The sequence below is a fragment of the Ammodytes marinus genome, assembly GCF_949987685.1.
Source record: "Ammodytes marinus genome assembly, chromosome: 8".
Classification (NCBI taxonomy): domain Eukaryota; kingdom Metazoa; phylum Chordata; class Actinopteri; order Uranoscopiformes; family Ammodytidae; genus Ammodytes; species Ammodytes marinus.
Genome location: NC_137212.1, coordinates 13,134,804 through 13,156,966, shown reverse-complemented (window position 1 = coordinate 13,156,966; position 22,163 = coordinate 13,134,804). Strand labels below are relative to the sequence as shown.

General features: G+C 41.9%; 1 protein-coding gene across 1 annotated transcript in view; it reads left to right on the top strand.

The window, feature by feature from the left end:
* camsap2a (calmodulin regulated spectrin-associated protein family, member 2a) overlaps nt 1-20,159 on the top strand; it is a 37,157-nt gene extending 16,998 nt beyond the window's left edge. The window contains exons 5-17 of the mRNA XM_080031961.1: nt 1,030-1,171; nt 1,899-2,038; nt 8,435-8,531; nt 8,745-8,841; nt 9,057-9,088; nt 9,200-9,269; nt 9,481-11,593; nt 13,075-13,211; nt 13,540-13,763; nt 14,273-14,369; nt 16,079-16,194; nt 16,693-16,811; nt 17,873-20,159. Of these exons, the coding sequence (XP_079888087.1) occupies nt 1,030-1,171; nt 1,899-2,038; nt 8,435-8,531; nt 8,745-8,841; nt 9,057-9,088; nt 9,200-9,269; nt 9,481-11,593; nt 13,075-13,211; nt 13,540-13,763; nt 14,273-14,369; nt 16,079-16,194; nt 16,693-16,811; nt 17,873-18,178 (3,690 nt within the window). The 3' untranslated portion in view covers nt 18,179-20,159. The remainder of the gene's footprint in view (nt 1-1,029; nt 1,172-1,898; nt 2,039-8,434; nt 8,532-8,744; nt 8,842-9,056; nt 9,089-9,199; nt 9,270-9,480; nt 11,594-13,074; nt 13,212-13,539; nt 13,764-14,272; nt 14,370-16,078; nt 16,195-16,692; nt 16,812-17,872) is intronic.
* Nucleotides 20,160-22,163: the final 2,004 nt, after the last annotated feature.

Here is a 22,163-nt window from a genome sequence, read left to right as displayed (position 1 = left end):
ACACACCTTTGCATGTATCTGTGACTTCACTGTTAGCCAAAAACATTCATTTGTACAGCAGTAATTCTGAATATTTAACTAGTTTCTTCCAAGTAAGACAACGCAGTATAGTGTGTGATGACATTAGACATTTGTCATCCTTAAATACAGTTTAGAATAAGATTATACGTATCTGTTTTATTGGAATCTGATGATATACACACATTAAAATAGAAATATGTCTATTTGAACTCTACAACAGACTGCCTTGTGTTTGCTGAATTCCCTGTCAGTGGAAGAAGACACCCTTGGGGGAATCACTGAAAGAGCTCCCAAGGGATTAGCCACCGAAAAAAGAGAGCGAAAAAATAATAAGAATTAGAATTTAATTTCAGAGATTGGATGGAGCATTTTGCACAAAAATAGTTTGAGAGTCTCCGTACCAGCTCTCTATGTAGACCCTGTTGTAACGTTGTCCGTTTTCTCTTTAAGTTAGTGCAAATGGTTTTCATATAGTCATGCTAATGAGTGGCATGTATAGCTGCTGTACATAAAAAAAACAGTAACATGCATATTTTTTAACCGTTTTCCAAATTTTAGAATGATTTTAATAAAAACTCAATATTGAAGCTGAACACAAAATGTACAGAATAAGTATTTGGTCAAATACTCCAAGGACTAACAAAGATTTTATCATCTTCAAAAACATAATCAGCGAGGCGCTTCGGTTACACTTATGCCGTACTGATAATTACCGAAGCGGGTTTTGTGGGCTCATTATGTCTGTTGATTTTATACTATTACTTTTGTATTATCTATATTAACATATATGAGAACAACTAATGAAGCCTTGATGTCTTAAGTGTTTTGTTGCCCGTGTTACAGAGACAATAAAGATAGAACTATTATGATACCTAAGACCACATACATGACTAATAGGCCTACATGACCTAAAGCAATAGGATAAGTGGTGTGGATGTAGATAGGGTGATGTTGCACGTTGCACTGTGGTTTATATAGGTATGTATTATATTATTATGCTCCACACAGGCACGCTACAGGAAGGAACAGGCCTCCAGCCAGTCCGTTCCATGGATCCCCCCAGTGGACAACCTGCTGAAAGACAGCACAGACGGCTCGGCCCTGTGTGCTCTGCTGCACTTCTACTGCCCCCAGCTTCTGCAGTTGGACGGTGAGGAGCTCACATGTTAGAATGAGCTGAAGTCAGAGTTGTCAAGTGTTGGTTTTGAGGCAGGTTGTATGCAGGTCCTCCAACTCAGCACAGGGATCCCATGATGAGCTCAGAAGCATGCCCATTTTATTTTCGTCACCAATTTTCAGTGTGGAAAAACAAAATATCTGGAAAGAATTAAAATTTTATTTTCTGAAAAACCTGTAATTGTGCTTATATTTGCAGTAGTTGGGGATATACTGCATTTGCATACTCGTATCCCCTATTGTTGAATAATTCATTCCATTGATTAAAGATCAGTCACACAATGAAATCATGATCTAATCACGTTGCTGATGAGTGTGAAACTGGACAGAACACACACACACACACACACACACACACACACACACACACACACACACACACACACACACACACACATGAGCACTCAATTACAACGAAAACATCACAGGGACATAATATCCGTCAATCAACACCATTTACTCTTTAAATGTTTCAACACACAGCTCCACCCACAGGTTGATGTGACCCGCTGTTGTGATTCGTCAGTCGTTCACAAACCACTGTGCCTTTATAAAACCTCAGCGGATCCTTACTAAAAACACTCTCGGCTTTGTAACTGGATTCTACCTATTATCTCCTAAAGAAAAAAGCACGTCACTGTTTGTTATAACCAGAACCTTTTCAATCAATCATCAAATTCATACTCCCTCCGTCCTCCCAGATGTCTGTTTGAAGGAGAACAAGTTGCTGTCCGATCGCTTGTACAACCTGCAGCTCATCCAGGACTTCTGCAGAGACAACCTGAACAGCTGCTGCCACTTCAGCCTGGAAGACATGCTCTACGCCTCCTCCACTATCAAGGTAACCCTCAAACCTTGCCTCATTCAATGTATGGAGCTTGTAAATTCAGCTTTTTTTCATGATTTTACACAGTGTTAATGTGTGACAGTTTTTATTTTTCCAATTGTACCAAATGTTTTGGGGGGAAATTATTTTAAAATGTCCTTCATGAGAGTGTTTTTTCTTTTCTTTTTGAAAATTGTTGGTGTTCAGAAATTGTTCCTGTAAATTGAGCTTGGTGATCATTTTACAGACTTCCTGTTGTTTCTTGTCAAAATATGACTTTGCATCACAGAGATCTCTGGAGTGACTCCATTCTTGTGTTGTGAGACTGATCCTGTTCGGTCGGTGTTCAAAGCGTCCCCCTGCAGAACAACTGCCCATTCTGAAATCGATTTTTACAGTTCGTTTGTGTGATTGCCATATAATGGTCTTGGTGAAAAATCGGTCAGAATCCAAGCTGCTAGAATACAGACTTGTTGAAAGTTAGCCTTTAAAATGTGCCTAGTGTGTGCCAGTAGGAAGAGGAAATTCCAATGGCGGGTCTTAAGTTTGAGAATTTACAAAATTACACGTCAATCAAAATGTTGAGTTATACTTCTGTAAACGATCGGTTCCATAAACTCGTACAAATCCGGTTCAGGGCTAATTCATTCATGAGTTCTTGGACAAGCCAGATTAGAAAACCATATGTATGCAGCGAGAAAGGCTAAGTGAAACAGGAGAAAGGAGCAGCTCTGTAGGCCAAGGTGCATGGTGAGTCATGCTGTGGAAACAAAAACATTGAATACAAGCTATCTGTCTTCACCAAACACCAGCCTGCTCTCCCAACATGTCTGCATAATATGTTTTTTCATTTATCCCTTTCACACTTCTTTTTCATGTATTTTTTTAATCATTTCCTTTTTGGATTTCCCGTTTTTTTCTTTCTCTCCCTACTGGTACTCGTTCTCTCTTTTTATTTTCATTCAAATCTTCAGTGATTTTCTTCATTTCCCAGTCAAACATTGTCTTTTTCTGTGTCTGTCACTGGCTCACTCCCTGCTCTCTCGCCTCACAGCTTGGGTTTAAATAGTCCTCTCTGTTTACTCTGTCACCTCTCCACCTCTCCGTGTGTGTGTGTGTATGTGTGTGTGTGTGTGTGTGTGTGTGTGTGTGTGTGTGTGTGTGTGTGTGTGTGTGTGTGTGTGTGTGTGTGTGTGTGTGTGTGTGTGTGTGTGTGTGTGTGTGTGTGTGTGTGTGTGTGTGTGTGTGTGTGTGTGTGTGTGGTATAACAGCAGGTTGTCTGCTATACCAATTATTGATTTTTATTTCTTGGTACAGTATATACATTTTTGACTCTGCTGGAGTGCATCTGTCGATCAGAAAGCTTTACTATTATCGATAGAACAGGCCATCCTAGTTCTACTCTTAATGAAGTTTCAACCTCATGTTGTTACTTGGTCATGTATTGATCGACCCTAAAACCCCAGTGTTTTGCTGCAGGATTCATGGGAAATGAGCTTGGAGGTTTGATAAACGCATTCTAACACACATTATGCAATGCGTGGGTGTGCATGACTAATATGGTGTTCATTTAAAAGAAATACTGGTTGTGTTTTTTAGATGTGTTCATATATTTTTTCCTTTTTCAAACAAATAGCCACATATTGGCTGGAGTCCACAATTCCCACAACGTCACAAAACAGCTAGCCCTCACTATTCTGCTGCACGATGTCTGCCAAATGCTGTGTAGACGGTGTGATGGAGGTTTTGGCGTAACTGTCCGTCCTTGCTTTGTGTTTCGCATGAGAGCCGCATAAGCAGTAAAAAAAAAGTTATCCATTTGTGTGGATGACATTGACTCTGCCTCAGCATGTCCTCGGATGGGAACTGTTGTTCTCAGCAGCACTGACTATACACGTGTCACTGGAAGGACAGACATCAGTAGACTGACTAGACGGCAGCTTTTGTAAGCCCCCTTTGACTTAAACACATGCTGTAAACAGTGCATTTGTAGCTATGTTTCCACCCAGCTGTTGTAAGCTTGTTTTACACAGTTTAAATTCAAACAGCAGGCTGAGTGGATGATGACGGGGACTTTATAGACTCTGATGTCACATTTCAATACATAAAATGGGAATTTCTTGGGCAATTGAAAATCATATGTTGTGCTGCTCCCATCTGAAGCTGGAGGAAAGAGACAAAGTGAGAGAATTGTATTTCATTATGTTCTGAAATACAGATCTGTGGTATTGGAGTTGAAAAGATAGACCCATGCAGCAATATTGGTATTTGTACTAATATTACAGCAATATATAAATCAAACTTCATCAAACAGGGAGGAAGCAATCATTGAAATGGGTAATATGAAATCTCCAAGCTTACAAACATTGACTAAATACATTGCATCAAAAAGGAAACAGTTGAGCCGTGTGAAGCAGCCAGTAGCAACGTTTTGCTGACGGTGATATAACGAAAAGAAAGAAAAAATCCCAGCAGGGCAGAGTTTTTGCCTGAGAGAAGCGATGCTGCCAGAATTGCCGACAGAACCGGAGGGATTTAGTAACCTTGACCCAGTTTCCACAGACGGTTACGCCCTCAGTAACGGCACATCGAGGCCCCTGCCATACTAACAGAGGCCTTTATTATAGAGGAATGAGGAATGAACACAACCCAAGAGAGAGTTTGTGACCATCAAAGAGGAGATGGAAGGGACTGAGGGGGACGTCATGATGTCTTACTGTTTAGACAAAACACCCAACAAACCAGATTTCAGATGTTTTACTTTATTTCTTACTGTATAGCAAAACATGCTGCATTGAAAAGTAGACCGCTAATTGAGTGTCTTCTTGCCCACACAGACGCACGCACACACACACACACACACACACACACACAACACAACACACGTTCTGGCATCTCCGTGTCTGATTCCATGTTCCTTCTTTGTTAATATGTAGAGCACTACACATAAAACCACAACAGTACAGGGTCGGTTAACCTGCTACCTTTTCAAAGAACCACAAGACTGAGGAGTGAGTCGAGACCAAACACAACATTTTGTTTGTTTGGTGAAGATGGGATCAGTCCGCGTTGTTATTTTCAGCAAGAGACAATAAACTAGCCTTCAGTACCCAACCCCCAAAGCCATAGAATACACACATTACTCAGGGCCATTCTCCTCTAATGGACATCAGGCCAGTAAATCACATCAACCCACTTCCATTATCCAGTTCTTCATACAATTCATTTGCAGCACATCTTAATTAATTCTCATCGGTGGATCCAAGAAGGAGAAATGGAATTTCCATTTTTGGAATGGGATTTTGCCAGCGTGTGCTCCTTCTTTACCAGGACCAAAAGCTGCAACATGGTTTTACATTCCATATTCATGCTCCACAGTTAGATATCATTATTACTAAAAAAGCGACACACAACATTTATTTTTTTATTATTATGTTTTATTTTTGTAACTATATTTAACTCACTGCTTGATTTATAGATATTTGATAATATTGCATTGATTAACAGAGAATGATGCACCAGGATTGGTTCCAGTTCCTAGACCACAGCTGGCTAAAAGAGAGCAAGGATCATGTGACAATCAAGCAATGATGATTATTTTCGATGTCATAGTGCCTTTCATCAGTTTTTGCATCGAAGTGCTTCACTTAATGTGTTTGAGTCTCATGTCTATCATTTAGAAATGTAACACAAGCTCAGGTTCTTCTGAAGGCAGATCAGGGCAGCCTGATAAACTTGGCGGTAAATCAAGAGAGTGGGGTTCCCAGATTGGAAGGATTCTGTCTGGGCTGCAGGACCTAAATCCTTTAATCAACCCTCTGGCCCAATGTTTTTTGACATTAATGCCCAGTGCATGCTCAGCTTGTGTCCAGGACTCATGTCGTACTAAGCTGAATAACTTAATAATATATCGGGCATTTATGTGCAAAGTTCTGTATGCATTTATCAAGTATTTCAGCCCTATATTGGAGCATTTGAATGTAACACCGCTCATGTGTTAGTGTGTGCATGTGTGGTACACACAGGCTGGGCTGTTGGTGAGTGGATTAGCTCACTCCACCCCCCACCTGACTCAACCCTGATCTCTCTCCTTTGCCATCACCAATAAGGTTCCAGTTTTCATCCAGACAGTGGCACAGTCTGACACGCAAATCTCCAGACAGGCAGATCTGGCAGCACTGCAGACCTGGCAGAGGTCGTAACGCCAGTCAACAGGGAGATAGGCGCAGCGATGTTGCTGCGGTTGGTGGCTGAGGGATCTGTGTGTGTGAGTGTGTGTGTGTGAGTGTGAATGCTGACTGGTGGTATTAAGAGATCCCACTCACACCTGGTGGGTCAGTAGTAGTGAGAAGAACAGATGGGGAGAGAGAAGTCAGGTTGGGCTTTCTGTCACCCGTCTCCACAGACAGGACGATAGGAGATCTTGGTCTGTCTCTCTATATTCTCTTCCTTCGTCCTTTTTTTTCTTCTGTTGGTCTTAATCTATTGAGGAATGCTTCACAAGCTGAACACATCTAAAGGTAACCTCCACTTTGGTATTTGATAGCTGTTTGGTAGTAACTTTATGGCAAAGAGCTTTTTACCACCAATGTTCAAAGAGGGGCAAATGTAAGTCGAAACTATGGTCGTAAAATATGAAAAAAAGTAATTAACTCCTGAGCAATGGCTCAGTTTGCGTGTTAATATGATAATTTGGTATATTTGTGCTTTGATAACTGCCTTTGGCAACTATGTGCACTACAACTTCAAGGACTTAGATCATGTCATAGCGACACACATTTTCACAAATTAAAAATAAAAATACTAAAAAGATAAAAAATGCTTCAGTAACAACCAAGGGAAAACCACTACTACTGGTGTTAATTGTCTCTGCCCCTCCTGGGGGGCTTCTGGGCTGCAGCTGGGGGTCTTGTGGTGTGTGTGTGTGTGTGTGTGTGTGTGTGTGTGTGTGTGTGTGTGTGTGTGTGTGTGTGTGTGTGTGTGTGTGTGTGTGTGTGTGTGTGTGTGTGTGTGTGTGTGTGTGTGTGTGTGTGTGTGTGTGTGTGTGTGTGCGTGCGTGCATGTGCCTGTGCGAGCGCATGCTTGGTAGAGCAAAATGTTGCTGATGAAGTAAATCAGGTATCTTTAGAGCTGAGCCATGCAGCATTGTCTTTGTCTGGAGACCATGGACTGGGGGCAGGGGGGGCGTGTTTCCTCAAGGTCGTCCCTGCCTTACCTCACTGCTTTTGCATAATATGTGTGTGCACATGTGCATTTGTAAATGACTGCCAGCATTATTCACTGCAAAGAAAAGCATAATTTTGCCCGATAATCGATTGAATATTGATTCTTGACCTATGTGAAGATGGGAAAAAATCTGCCTCAGCTATATTCAGTTTAAAATGCAGAATAATTATTTTTGATTGGAGAAATTGCTTTGTTTCAATGTAATGACATTCAAATGAGATGGTTTATAAAAGGTGTTATTTTACTTTCAACATCTTGAATTCATTAAATAGAAGGCAATGTTTGGAATGTTTGAGTGGATTTTTCTACTGTAGCTACAGTAACAAAAGAAATCCTCCTGGTTAGACCATGTAGTGTATATTGAGTAATGTCTGTTTAAGCTGCATGTTTACCTCCATTATACAGTGCAGGTCTAACAGAAGCATTTGTTTTGTTTTTTTAAGTTAGATGGTCTTTCAAAATCCATTTTTTCCTTTTTTATATAGAAAAAGTAATACTGAGGGAAATGACTTTTTAAGATGAATTGCTGCAGTGTAGTGTCCTCAAGCGGTTTGATCTCCCACTGTATGTTGACCTGATTTAGACGTGGACATGCCCTGGCACAGCAGTGGCAACATTTCATATCTGATCCAATCGAGGTTGGCTGGTGGATTGCATGCTGGTCACTGAGAACAGAAAAAAAATAGCTGACCTCTATTTCATAAATTAGGTTAATGCCTTAATCACTCCTCTACTAGCACAGGTACTATTGACATTATCATGTAAGTGGAAGATTAGCTCATGCAGCATGTGAAAACTGACAATCTTGGTAAAAATAGCTAAATTATGAGTATCAGATTCCCTTATAAATGACTCCACTGTAGGCATCTTTCTCTTTAGCTTGTATACTGTGAAATGGAGCACGATTGTTGAATAATTTAAATGCAGACTGGAAGATTCAAGTGATAGGCCTAGTACTGTATTCACCTCAGGTTCTCTATAAGGTTTAATAGGGACGCCTGCTGGACAAGTAGGTACACTGCAATTGTATGGCAATGGCTTTTGTGAATGAAGTGACAACAAGGTAGTGGATAGAATTTGTACAGTGTAACATCTCTCAATTTAATTTATAATTTTTACGATTGGTTAAGTGTCTCCTAATCCCATGTTTTTAATCATCTTTGTCTTGTTTGAATATCTCCACAGAATAACTACCTGGTATTCATGGCAGAGCTGTTTGAGTGTTTCGAGGTGGTCAAGCCGTCTTTTGTGAAACCGAGATTACTGGACGACGAAGGCAAAGGCAAGTCTTAAATTCAGACCTCATGAAAGCATTCATAGTAGCAATAGCAGCCGCGGTGTTGTGTTGAAATGGTTATGGGTAGGTAATGATAGTCGTAGATGTGCCATATTTTATCTGAAACAGACATTAAGCAAGGTAGTTATGGGGAAATGTAACCAATTGGATTCATTTAGTACAGTTTGATCACAAGCCTCTGCTGTGTCATCACATCAGATCCCCCATCCTTGTTGAAGAATATCCCAGCCATCCCCATCTCCAAGGCAACCAAGAGAAGCTTCATGGAAAGGCCCCCAAGTCCTGAAAGACCCAGGTATGCTTCTCTAAACAATGGTGTTCGTTGTGAAACTCTGTCTGTGTGCTTCCAAAAGTGCATGATTAAGGCATTGCACTGCCACCGGTTGGCTAGTAGTTCGCTGGCATAGCAAAGTTCTTATACAGACACTTTTAAGCTAAACAGTACAATACAAATGTACAGTATATTACAATGAATAACATGGCTGTCATTTTCATTCTCTCATTCTTTAGTTTGCCCCTCCGACCGCAGCCACGAAACTCAGGTGAATTTTAAAATCTGAAATGTAGTATTAGGGATGAATATCAAAATATGTTTACATATAGGGACAACATCTTCTGTTGTGATTATAACTTTGCTTACTTCTGTCATCCAGGAGAGATCAAGAGGTCGACCTCAATGTCCTTTGTCGATGGCAACCAAGGCACCTGGCCCAAAGAGAAAAGGTTATTATTAATACTGCTGCCCTGTGCATGCACTGCACATTTAAAATATCCAATCCCTAAAATATTTTATTATTCCTTTGGGATAAATACAAGCTTATTGTGATGTTGCCAAGTCAGAGTCCTGCCTCACATAACCTTTAAAATGTTGCCAGGAGTACCAAAAAAAAATCTGGAGATTTCAATATGGTTTCTTCTTTGTTTTTCTCTTAAGGTCTGGGCCTTATGGAGTGTCTTTTGACATCCCCTTTGACAAGGATGACTCTTCTCCCAGCCCTCTCTCCTCCATGCGTGGCATGGTGAGATCGATCAGCACTGACGATGGCTCTGGTTTCAAGGTCCAACATCTGCCTCGTGGTATGAAGCGCAACCTGTCCTTCCAGCCAGTGAGCGGTCAGAGTATGGGCATCGAGGAGGAGGGCTGCCCAGACAGCCTGGCTGCTGTGGAGCCCGGCAGGAAAACGTACCCCAACGGACATGGAACTGTCACAGCAGCAGCTCCCTCCATGGAGGAAGCCCTGCAGATTATACACAGCCCAGGCAGGCTGCCAGTGGAGGGGATCAACAGTGGTTTCTTCTTGCACAGTCCGGTGGGTGTTGGTGGCTTGGAACCGGTGTCAGAGTTAGACTCCAAAGGGCCTCTGAGCACCGCAGACACCACAGAGGTGGACACTGGCATTCACATCCGAACAGAAGACATGCTGGATGAGGATTCCTCTCTGAAAGACTGCTCTGTGAACATGGACCTGGAGATGGACACTCCAAGTCCCAGTCAGAGCAAATCCCCCTCGGGACTGAAGATGACCAGCTTTGCAGAACAGAAGATGAGGAAGCAGGGTTCTCCAGTGCCAGACTCTGGGAGGTGCAGCAGCAGCTCCCTCAAGACCACTCCAGAGGGCTCTGAGTTAGGCCTCCCGTTGTCTGTCTCCTGGGCCCCCACACCAGAGCACAGCCCCATCCACCAACAGAGCCCACAGCCACCCCTGGCTGCTCAGGCGTCTTCCACACCTGTACAACTTCCACCCAGCGACCCGGCTCAGGTCATGGCTACAGAGATGGTTGAGCTGAGGATGAGGCTGGAGGAGAAACGCAAAGCCATCGAAGCACAGAAGAAGAAAGTGGAGGCTGCTTTCACGAGGCATCGACAAAAGATGGGTCACTCTGTGTTCCTCAACGTGGTGAAGAGAAAAGGAGACGGAGAGGAAGGAGGTAAAGCGGAGGGAGAAGGCAAAGCACCGAGCACCAGTCCCACCTTCAGATTCGGGAGGAGAAAGGCGGAGACGCCCGACGGGGCCGAGCAAAGTCACGCCGCCTCCTGTTGGAACAAGTCGGGAGAGGAAAGCGGGCAGAGTCACGCTCAGCTCACCGAGGTGGATCTCGGCGAATACACGCGTTCTATTGAGAAGCTGAACCATTCGTTAGCTTTCCTTCAGACGGAGATGCAGCGGTTGGCTCAGCAGCAGGACGTGATCATGGCCATGAGGGAGAAGCAGCATCAGCAGTCGTGGGTCATCCCTCCGCCGCACACGACCCCATCGCCACACAAGGCCGCCAGAGCTGTCACTCGATCCTCGGGACCCTCCTCCCCCGCCGACTCCCCCCGTTCCACACACCGCTCTCCCACCAGCATCAAACGCAAGTCCGCCTCCTTTCACTCACGTAACCCTCGCACCGTTCGTCCCAACGAGCTGAAGCTGGCCCCTTACAACCGAATCCTAAACGCCCCGCAGTCGGTCGATAGCATCCCCAGGCTGCGGCGCTTTTCTCCCTGCCAGCCCTTGGCCAGTTCCTTCGTCTACATGGGGGAGAAACCAGTGACAGTAGCCTCCGAGGGGGGAGATAAACACAAGGAAATGGACTCACAGCTCTCCCCGGAGAGTGAGAATGCCGGTATATGTGTAGCCGCCTCACCCCCCACTTCCCCCAGCCTGAAGAACAAAAGAGGACAAGGTGATGTAGATCCTATGGAAACAAAAGTCCACAGTCAATCCAAAATGACTGATGTGGAAACGGGAAATGAGCGGGAAGTTCAGAACTCAGTCTCAGATCTCAAACCTACCATGGAGTCTTCATTTCCCGAGGTTCTGGCCCACCCTGTGGTGGAGACCTTCACAGTAACACCTACAGAGTTGATTTACCAGACAGAAGCCTCGGGCCAAGTCAAGGGCAGCTTGATTGAGGTTCCTCTGTCAGTCCTGAAGCCACTGGAGGATCTTACACTTGATGATGACGATGATGATTATGATGAAGATGATTTGGAGATGCAGCATGGTCAGGTGGAAGGCTCGGACTGCGAACAGAAGATGTGTCATGGTTTCTTCTTCAAGGTAGGCTGTTGATCCCAAGAACTGTCACCACTGTCACCTCCACGTTACACAAAGAATAACTTTAACTCCCTCACTTTGATTTATCTAACCGATGCACTGTCTATACATTGTAGCACTTTCTTTGATCATCTTTATGGATTTGTACCAGTTCCAAATGGCATAATGTAAAAGATTGATTCAAGAGTAATGACACTTTACCGGTCCATGTTTCGTAAGATAATATATTGTCTACTTTATTCATCCTCAATCTAATAATTTGTTTTGGACTAGAAAACAAGTTAACAACACCGAATATTAGCACAGACAATGAGGCCATAGATCATAATAACTAAAGAACAAAGTAACAGCAGCATAAAAGACAAGAAGCGTAGCATTAGGAGTCTGAGTGGCAACCAGTCAGCAGCACCATACAAAGCCCTAACATGTAGTACTCAAAAAAGACAATCACATTTTGTCTGCGGAAGCAATATATGTTTTTATACTCTGATGAATAGTTCAGGAAACATGACCACTGGGAACAGCGTGGTCTTCCCAGTTAAGGCTCGTAAGATAGCTTGCCAACTTTAGTGTGGGCTGTGATGTAGGTCATAAAACTGGGGCTGTTGTGAATAATTCAGGCACAGCTGTGGTAATGTGGGGTTGGGGAAGGGTTGACTAGATTGTAGCGCTGGATGCTGAAGGATGAGCAAAGGATGTTCAAATGAAATGAAAGCAGTTTCTTCCTTTATGAGCAGCCTGGTGTGCCTATGTTTGAAACAACAGGATTCAAATTGAATGTTGTTATTATAGCGCTATTGTGAGTGTGTGTAAGGCCTGGTATTTGACAAAACATGCCCTGCTCACTTTGCTAAAATCAAGGTTTCATGCAAAATATCTTAACTGCAGTGATATTTGGCAAAATATCCATGCAATAATTGAAAACATGGTTTCTTGTAGTCCCATTATACAAATATCATGGATAACAGAATGATAACATAACATTGTATCGTAAACATTTTTAGAAAGTATATACAATAGATGAACTTACGTCTCTCCTTTGCCTCTGTCTTTTACTGTCTCATTGAATTACTAAAAGGAGAGCTGAGCGTTCACAGTAACAGCACATTCATCATATCATTTATGAGATGAATTCAAATCAACTTAGATAAAGAAAAAGACAAGATTAACAATCAGCTCGGCCTCTGGATCTGTCACAACCATAGGACAGCTACAACATCAAAGTGTATAATATACAGTGGCGATTGGGGGGGGAGGGGGGATAGGTAGTTCAACGATGATGGGTAGATTTATTTTTTTTATTTATTTTTTTATAGTTTGCCACGTTCCATCAACACACACACTGATAAATCAATGATGACAGCTAATCCACTGATATAGGACTAGTTTGCAATATCCAACTACTACAGAAATGATTGGACTGTGGCCATTAGAACTGGTCTCTGGTCATTGACCATTGAGATGTTGTTTCCCTCCTGACTCAGGCAGAGGGAGAGGCAGAGGAGAACATGGCTCAGAAGAGAGCTGCACTGTTGGAGAAGAGGATGAGGAGGGAGAAGGAGAGCCAGCACAAGAAGATGCAGCTGGAGGCTGAGTCAGAGCAGAAGAAGGAGGAGGCTCGGTATGTTGACACGTGTGTCTATGTTTTTTATTCTCTTTTTTTCCATCTGTTATTTTGTTGCTTTGAATCTTGAAACAATCCATATAAATTAGATCACCACCACAGTGCAGAACATGATTATCAAGAACAACAGAAGGTTTGGCCACAGTGCCAGATGTTTTCCTTTATTTAAAAGACAAAAATTGGGACATATATATTTATAATTTGTGACATGGATTTAGTTACTTCTAAAGTGTAATCATAAGGTGTATAATATCCTGTGTTTTGAACAGTATTAGAGTATTTCTTTGTATGACTTTCTTCCATCCCTTCTGTCGTGCCTGTGCAGACTGAAAGCAGAGGAGGAGCGCACCCGGAAAGAGGAAGACAAGGCCAGGAAGCAGTTCATCAAGCAGGAATATCTGAGGAGGAAGCAGCTGAAACTGATGGAGGACATGGACACCGTGCTTAAGCCTTGGCCGGCCAGTGGGGCCAAGCAGAGACGGAGCCGCCCCAAGTCTATGCATCGCGACAGCATGGACTCCCCCAGAACCCCCGTCAGAGCTGCCACAGGTAACCTTGGAGATGACCCACACTCAAGTCATCCCATCTGTCTAATGTGTGTCCTGATGCCACTTTGCTTTGTGCCACCTAAGCCTGTCTTAATGCAAATTTGATCAAACTTATGCATACCCTTATTGATAGTATCACCGGAAATAATAACACAATGTTTCTGTGTCGTATTTAATGTCTAACCCAAACTAATATAGACAATCTTAAGATTAACATACTGAAGGAGCAATGCAGTTTGTGTTTGTATGTTTTATATGTCATATTTTTGTTCACTATAATATAAATGTATAATTAAAATGTATTTATGCATTTTATTTTTTATTTATAAAGTGTCCATATGAATTGTGTGTGTGTGTATTATGTGATGTTCATTTTATTCATGGCACTGAAGCTGCATTGCTCTGTGACAGTGTTGGCACAAAACCCAGTGGACAGCCCGGGGGTTGTTGTTTTCATGGTGTGACTGTGTAAACCGTGTTGTGCCGTGCCACATCTTGTTTCACATCCAGGTTCACGTCAACGTGTCTTTTCAGTCTCCAGCTTGTCCCTCGCTTCCCTCAACCTGGGAGACCGCGACAGTGTTCAGTCTGGGAAGAGATCGCCGAGGTAAGACCTTTTAAGTCTATAACTGCTGGTGTGACATGGGGAATGCAATAAAAGGGTGGCCTTTAGTGTAGCCAGCCCTTTGGTGTGGGGCAATTTTTAAAAGATTTCATACTTTCTGATACTCTGATAAATCCAGGACAAAGCAGTGGGATGTGTTTAGTATAACATTAAAAGTGTGAAAACGTCAATGTGTTCATGCCAGTTAGTGTGGTTCGCTTTATGCTGAAAGATGGAGGTCCAAACTTCTCAAAATCATGAAGTACCACATAAGCACCCGATGTTGGGAATCATTTTAACCCAGTTCACTAGCTTTTTTTAAGAATTACAGTTACTAATCCACTGCAAATGAGCACACAATCCTTGCATAATATATAGAGCTAATGTACACTGAATTATGCAGAGCAAGACATTTGTGCTGTGATGCTCTCTCTAGGTTGAATTCTCGTGAAAGACAGATTACAGACATGTAACAGCAGGTGTTATTCCTCAACAGCTAAATGTAAAAAGTGTTCCATAACATTACAAGTAAAAGCCAAAACATTTCAGAAAAACTTTGAAGATGTAGGGGAATTAAAGTCTAATCTGTTCCTCGTGTCCAGTTAATGTGATATTTTCTTTTTCTCAAGCCCTGCAGACTAACTCCAGCTCTCAGCTCCAACATGTCTGCTTTATTCTTACATATCTTTCCTCTTCTTTAATACTTTCCTTCCTGCCGTTTCACACGTGTCAGAAGTCGTAGTTTAGCCTCTGGAAGTCTCTTCTACTTTCTGAGCTCTCCTAAAGTGAGAGGGAGAAGGTTAGTTTTTGCTTGACAGTTTTAGACCTTCACGATGTGCCCAATCCTGCACTGCAACCCTGTCCCCCATGCTGGGTTTCTGGTGATGATTCTAAAGGTCTAATGCTATGCTTTTTAGCAGCATCACCATCACAACATTTAGTTTTTTGTTTTTCACTCGACTCTTTGCTGTGCCTTCCTCACCAACTCAAACGCCTGCTCTTGCTTTTCCACACCTGATAAAGCATAATTATCTTTTAGTTTTTTAGTTTTTTGTCACCGACCAGGTCTGTGCAACACACCCTGCATATAACATCCATCTTAACAAGTCATTTAATCAAGTTATTTTAATTCAGGTAAAGATTGGAAAAGGAGCAAATAAAGGACAAGTTCTTCAGTGTAATTGATTGACCTCGTTTATTGACCTCAAATGCACCGGACTGCTTCACATCACTGTATTGCTGCCTGTGCTTTGCAAGCTTTGCTAATATAAGATATGAAAATCAAAGTCCCCTACGTAACGTCCCTCCCTTAGAGGAAGGCAGCTTCTGATAGTTTCATGTAGTCTCCAGTCAGACCGTGCACTTCCCACTTTTCTGTCTGTTGAGGCTAGATCGACGACTACATGAACCAATCAGAGGTTACCTTCCACTAAAGGACTAACGTTAGGCCTGAACGAGAACCCTGATTGGCCCTGTCATTTATTGCCAGGGCTCCTCTTCCAATGATAATTGGAGAATTCTGCGTAAGAGAAACAAATGTGAAGCTTGTGAGATCAGGCTGGTCTCGCCAGTCTACTGAAACAGTAAATAGTCTTGAAGGATGAACCTATAAACATGATGTGGACATGGGGGGAAAATGACACCAGTGTGTGTGTGTGTGTGTGTGTGTGTGTGTGTGTGTGTGTGTGCGTGTGCATGCGTGTGTTTTCTAGGCCAGAATCTGCAGACGGCTTCCTGTCACCGAGTCGATCCAGCAGCAGAAATGGAGAAAAGGACTGGGAGAATGGATCCACAACCTCCTCTGTTACATCTAACACAGAGTACACCGGTAAGACAAAATAGAATATTGCCAAAATATAACCAGCTGTCAATTTTAACTACAGTTCAGTTTGGCCTAAATAGTTTTTAAAATAAACATTTTAAGAACATAGATAATTAGTATAATGATCTTACGGAATAACTTCATAAACATACCTTCAATTTCTGAAGTGTTTCATTTTGACCATCTCGGGTCATTTTACAGTCACAAGGTTTTTCTTGTCCAATGTTATGTCCTCCTCTTGTCTCACTGCTTCCTGACAGTGTTTTCCACCTTTGTAGATGTGAAATGTAAATTCATCATATCAGCTGTGTGAAAAAAGTTTGAATCTAATTACTGAACTCACATTCCTTTGTCAGTCTGCCCACTATCACATGGACATTCTACCAGTTATCAAAAGAAAGAGTAACATTAAGGGGGGAAAGTATATCTCTTTGACGTCACTGGAGGGGTTGCTATGTCAACAACAGTCTCATCCTGATGTTGTGTCCTCTTGTTGTCATTCAGGACCAAAGCTTTACAAGGAGCCCAGTGCCAAATCCAACAAGCACATCATCCAGAACGCTCTGGCCCACTGCTGCCTCGCAGGCAAGGTTAACGAGGGGCAAAAGAACAAGATCCTAGAGGTAACAGCCTGGAGCTTTCAGTAGTGTCTTTCTTTCACACTTGCAGGGGGTCAGGGTGTCCGGTGGCTCTATTGATGACGCAAACACACGTAACTTCAACACTGTGGATTCAAATCTAACATTGGATCTTTTGTCTTCCTATTTTACTACCTGTTTTTACTGGTTACTAATAAAGGCACACGTGTGGTGGTTTTGCTATGTAATTGTATATGGACTTGACTTATATAGCGCTTTTTAGCCAATCTTCTCAGCCCCAAAGCGCTTTACATTTCTTACCACATTCACCCATTCATACACACACTCATACTCATACACCGATGGCAGTAGCTGCCATGCAAGGCGCCCTCTGAACCATCGGGAGCAATTTGGGGTTCAGTGTCTTGCCCAGGGACACTTCGACATGTGGCGGGTAGGCAGAGGATCGAACCTTCGACCCTGCACACCAGAGGCGACCTCTCTACCCACTTCGCCACTGCTGTAATGTCTAATGTGAAAGTTGACCAAACAAGACTAAACAAAAAAATATATTATATTTAGTCTGGACCAAAGCAAGTGAATTATGGATCTTTCCCAGTGTGAATACACCCTAAGTCACAGAACAGACAGACTGTTAGCTATAGCTCAATGTATGTGTGGGAGAGTCCAAAGAAGAAGTCAAATATTATCCAAACCTTTCCTTTTCTTTAAAAATGGAGTCAACATCACTTTTTGTAAATATCCGTGAATATCTCTTCACAATCTGCTACCTGTCCAGTCTACACTGCTTTGGCAGTGAAAATAATATTCAATGTTAATACACAACCGAACCTAGGCTCTGTAAACGTGAATATTGATAGCCCTTTGTTCACATACCCTTTATTGACATACAAGTTTACAGAGCATAGGCTGATTTTTTCATTTCAGCTCACACACACACACACACACACAGTACGGACAGGTCATGAGGAGATATCGACAGAATTTGACAACCCACGATCTCCAGAATCGCTGACTCCACTTTTAACATAGCTGACCTTCATACTGTGTCTAATGACATGTTTCTCCCCCCTGACCCTAAACAGAGAATGGAGAAATCGGAAGCCAACAACTTCTTGGTTTTGTTCCGAGACGCGGGCTGCCAGTTCCGCTCTCTCTACACGTACTGCCCCGAGACGGAGGAGAGCAACAAGCTGACAGGCATCGGGCCCAAGAGTGTCACACGCAAGATGATCGACGGCCTCTACAAGTACAACTCGGACAAGAAGCAGTTCAGTCAGATACCGGCCAAGACCATGTCGGCCAGCGTCGATGCGGTCACCATCCACAGCCATCTCTGGCAAACCAAGAAGCCAGCCACCCCTAAAAAAGTAGTGCCTGCTCAGTCCTAATGGAACTCGATATACCCCAAAACATTACCATCAACACCCCTACCCATTTCACTTTGCACTTCACTGTACATATCCACAAAGATTCAAGCACCTGCAATGCCAGTTAGATGAATGCATATTTGTCTTTTTATGTTATGTGTTTTGATCTTTCTTTTTTCTCTCTTATCGCATTCCTGTCCTTGTCTTTCCTACTTACTCTGGACACGATAGGACTCAAAGATTATGAACAACTGGAATGTATGCCTCTGTTGAAGAATGATGTAAAATGCTTATCAGGTCTGTCTTTTTAGAGGTTGTCCTGATTGAGCCTGTTAATGAAGCATGTGTGAGTGCTGCTTTTGTTCCCTATGTGCCAAACGTCAAAAAAGAGACATTGTGAATGCTAGTACATTTTATTGGTAACATTAAGCACTGAATGTTTTTAATTGTTGTACAGATTGACTTTTGTTTGCAGTATTTTGTGGATGTGTGGCCTTATGCACATTTTGTTTTACCGTGTGAGTGCAATGATGTGATCGAAAAACAGTGTATAAAGAGGTTTTTTTTGTAATTGGAAGAACACTTTTTTCTTCATATCTGTGAGTTAAACAGTTTGTATATTAAAAAGGTACGTGAAACCACAAAGGGCCAAAAAAACTAATTGCATACAGCTAGTGTTAATAGCCACACAGTTCATGTGTGTTCAGCTCAACAAAGCCAGGCGGTTTCAGCTTTTTCAAAACCCTCTTTGAGAAAGTGATTTTAAAGAATGCAGGACGTTACTCCGGATCACTGGTTCTCAACCTGTGGGTCAGGACTCATGCAGACAATTTGAACTGTAATGTATGATGTGTGACAAAAATACATTTCTCATATACTTATATACTTGCCATGTTTGTAATTTTGTTTTAAATGACTTTACTTTGTTGCAACACAAGAATCTCAAGATGTATTCCAATAATTGGGTACAACATAAATATAACTTTTGTATCACACTCTTATTCCAAGTCATAACACCTAATAAGTATCTTTGAACATCGGGATTAAAACTAAAAGGTTGTACTGGTACGTTCAAGTCAACGTTGAATTCTTTCGAATGTCACTGGGCTTACTCATTTGAACAAAGTCTGCACTTATGATGATTTTTGTTAGGAACTTCCACCAAACACAAAATGTAGTTAACATAGTGCATTTACAAAGTTTAGATTGCTGATAAGTTAAAAAACAACTGCTTCATTATTCAAAGAAGTATGTCATACATCACAGCAAGTACTATCTGATTCATTAAAATGGCCACACTGTCAATAAGGTTGTGTCATTTTCAACACGTCTGTGCATTTGTTTCTCTTTCGTAACACAAACGTATGCTGACCCAAACTAAATATTATGTGAAGAGTGTGTATTAGCATATTTGTCTGTTTCCTATTGATGCAACATGTCCTTAATACCCCAGAAATGTTAGATTTCTGTCTTATTTTTTTCCCTGTTATTAGGAGAATGAATGTCACATAATAATGCTGCATACGGGTAGAGACTCGCCGCAGAGTTTCATTGGCGTCAGTATCATGTTTCTTATGCCACCAAATTTCAAATCAACAACACCACTTGCCGGTACCATTACCAACCGAAACAACATCTGCATATTAAGACTTTTATTTTCAACTGGGGGAGAAATGTGACCAAAAGAGAGCATGTACATGTCTTTGAAAATGTAATCCAGTGTGACAGAGTTAAGAAGTGTTTCTCTCTCTTGCTCATTGAAAGGATGTGTCCACAGAAGCTCCTTCCACCTGCTTTGGGCTGCTCAAGGCAGAGAGGTTAAGGATTATTTTAAGTGTTCTGATATTGTACAATGTTTTCATGGGAGCTCAATCCTATTCACTATGATGACTTTGTTTTGTTTGTTTAGACGCTGTGCTGTCATTCAACATATTGATGCTGAACATGTGGTTTAATTTCTCTTGATTTCTTTTCGCAATGAATAAAACTAAGCATGGCCTCAGTATTTTGGTGGTGGTGATTGTAAATACATGAAGTCATATAAAGTCAACACATATTGTAAAGGAGGATGGAGTTAATATTATTGGTATAGTTTTAATCTTGATTGATTTATAAAAAAAGCAGATGGCCGCCTTCATCCCTAAAGAAACGTCGGACTGTTTCTTCCTGTTAAAGGGAAGCAAGTGCTTGCTCATGGTAATGTTGGGTCTGTCATATCGTGTATTATTTGGTGCTATAGAAATAAAATTGACTTGATCTGGGTGACATGAGCTGTCACATCTTTCTCCATGCAACATTCATGGAAAGTTAAATATTATTTTGCAACTTTTTTTGTCATAAATACATATTTATATCAGATACATCAACCCTTTTGTTTGATGTGACTATATTAAATCTAGGTAGCCCCAAAAGCTCCGGGTTCACTGGAGGTCAATTGGTTGCACACATTTAGAATTGTAAAAGGGCTCCTGCATTGTTGCCAAATTGTTTGGCCCTGATTAGAGCAGCCCTGATTCAAAACCAAAACTGTTGTGTGCATGGTTTTGATAAGAACTCAGAGAAAACATTGTGAATGCAAAATGGGGACAACAACTCTTAGCCCCAGTCCTCCCACACAGATTAATACACTTGATTAGAATTTTGAGTTAGCTAGTTAGAAACGTGTATTTTGTACATTGCAGGGTTCAACATGACCCATGGATAAAACTAGTATGCAGGGAAGGTTGATTGGCCATTCACTGGCACTCCGTGGCAACTGAAGGCCGATTACAGTTTCTGCGTTTTTGTAGAATACATTGTGGTTCACTGTATAACGTGTGTTGAGTCAAAATGAAAAGGCCTGCCTAATTTTTTATCATCAATATTTACATCATCATTTCATCTCTTTGAAGATGCTACAAGGAACTTTTAAATATTTCTGAAACAGTCTCATTTTACTGTGATGATCATACATTAGGCCTACATGTAGCCTAACAGCAAATGACACCATCAGTGCAGAGAATTATATTTTTATATAGTTTTTCTTAATGCCTTTGTCATGGGCATAGATAGTAAATAATAGGTCATGGGTCCGCTCACCCAGGAACAACAGCTGGCATAGTAAAAACACTACCGCTTTTCTCCAAAGGGGGTGCAAGAATGAACACAAACTGAAAGTTCCTCGGAGCACCTTCAACTAAAATAATTTTTTTTAAATCCAAAGGGAACTTCAATATTGAACATACTATCATTTATCACCAACAGGGATGACCATGACCCCATAAATGCTCAGACTAAATCATGGCTAAATAGCATAATGTGTTCTTGAGCTATGTTAGTCAACCACGTAGGCCTAGGCCTACATATTGAACTTGATAGGCAGGTTATTGTTTTGTTTTAACAATGTTTTAATTTAAATTTAGTTACGGCTATAACCACACGTATAATTAGAATATCGTATACCTAGCCTACCTTTTAAATTTCGCCGTTAAATAAGTTAAAAGTTTTTATGTATTTGTTCCTGCCGTTGTTGGGGTGAAAACGTGAAAACGGGGCGTCTTCGCTACAGTTGATAGGTGGTTTGCGGCTGCGTCCTCATGGCAACCGCGAGACACACCGACAGAAAAGACACAAGGATAAAGAGACCTTTCTTCGTGAGACGCTCGCATCCAAAACAACCATTCACATCTACCCTTCCTCTCCTTCGCAGGTAACGTGACATTTGGAGACTGCAGACGGGCTGGAGCGGCTTTAATGCGGCGTGTTGTTGGCGCAAACTGACAGGTGAGGAGTCCGGGGCACCGATTCAGGTTGGCGTTTGGTACCTAGGTACCACTGGCGTAGGTCTTTCCACAACGATACCATGATGGGGAATCTTAGTGGGGGGAATTTATTGACATTGTTAGCTTTTGTTGTGTCCTTACGCCAGTCCACAGAACGGCTGTTTATTTGTACAGTGTGCGTGCGCGCTACGTGCTCTCATGCTCAAGTAAACAAGGTGTAACTGAGCGTAGCTATAAAGTGCTGA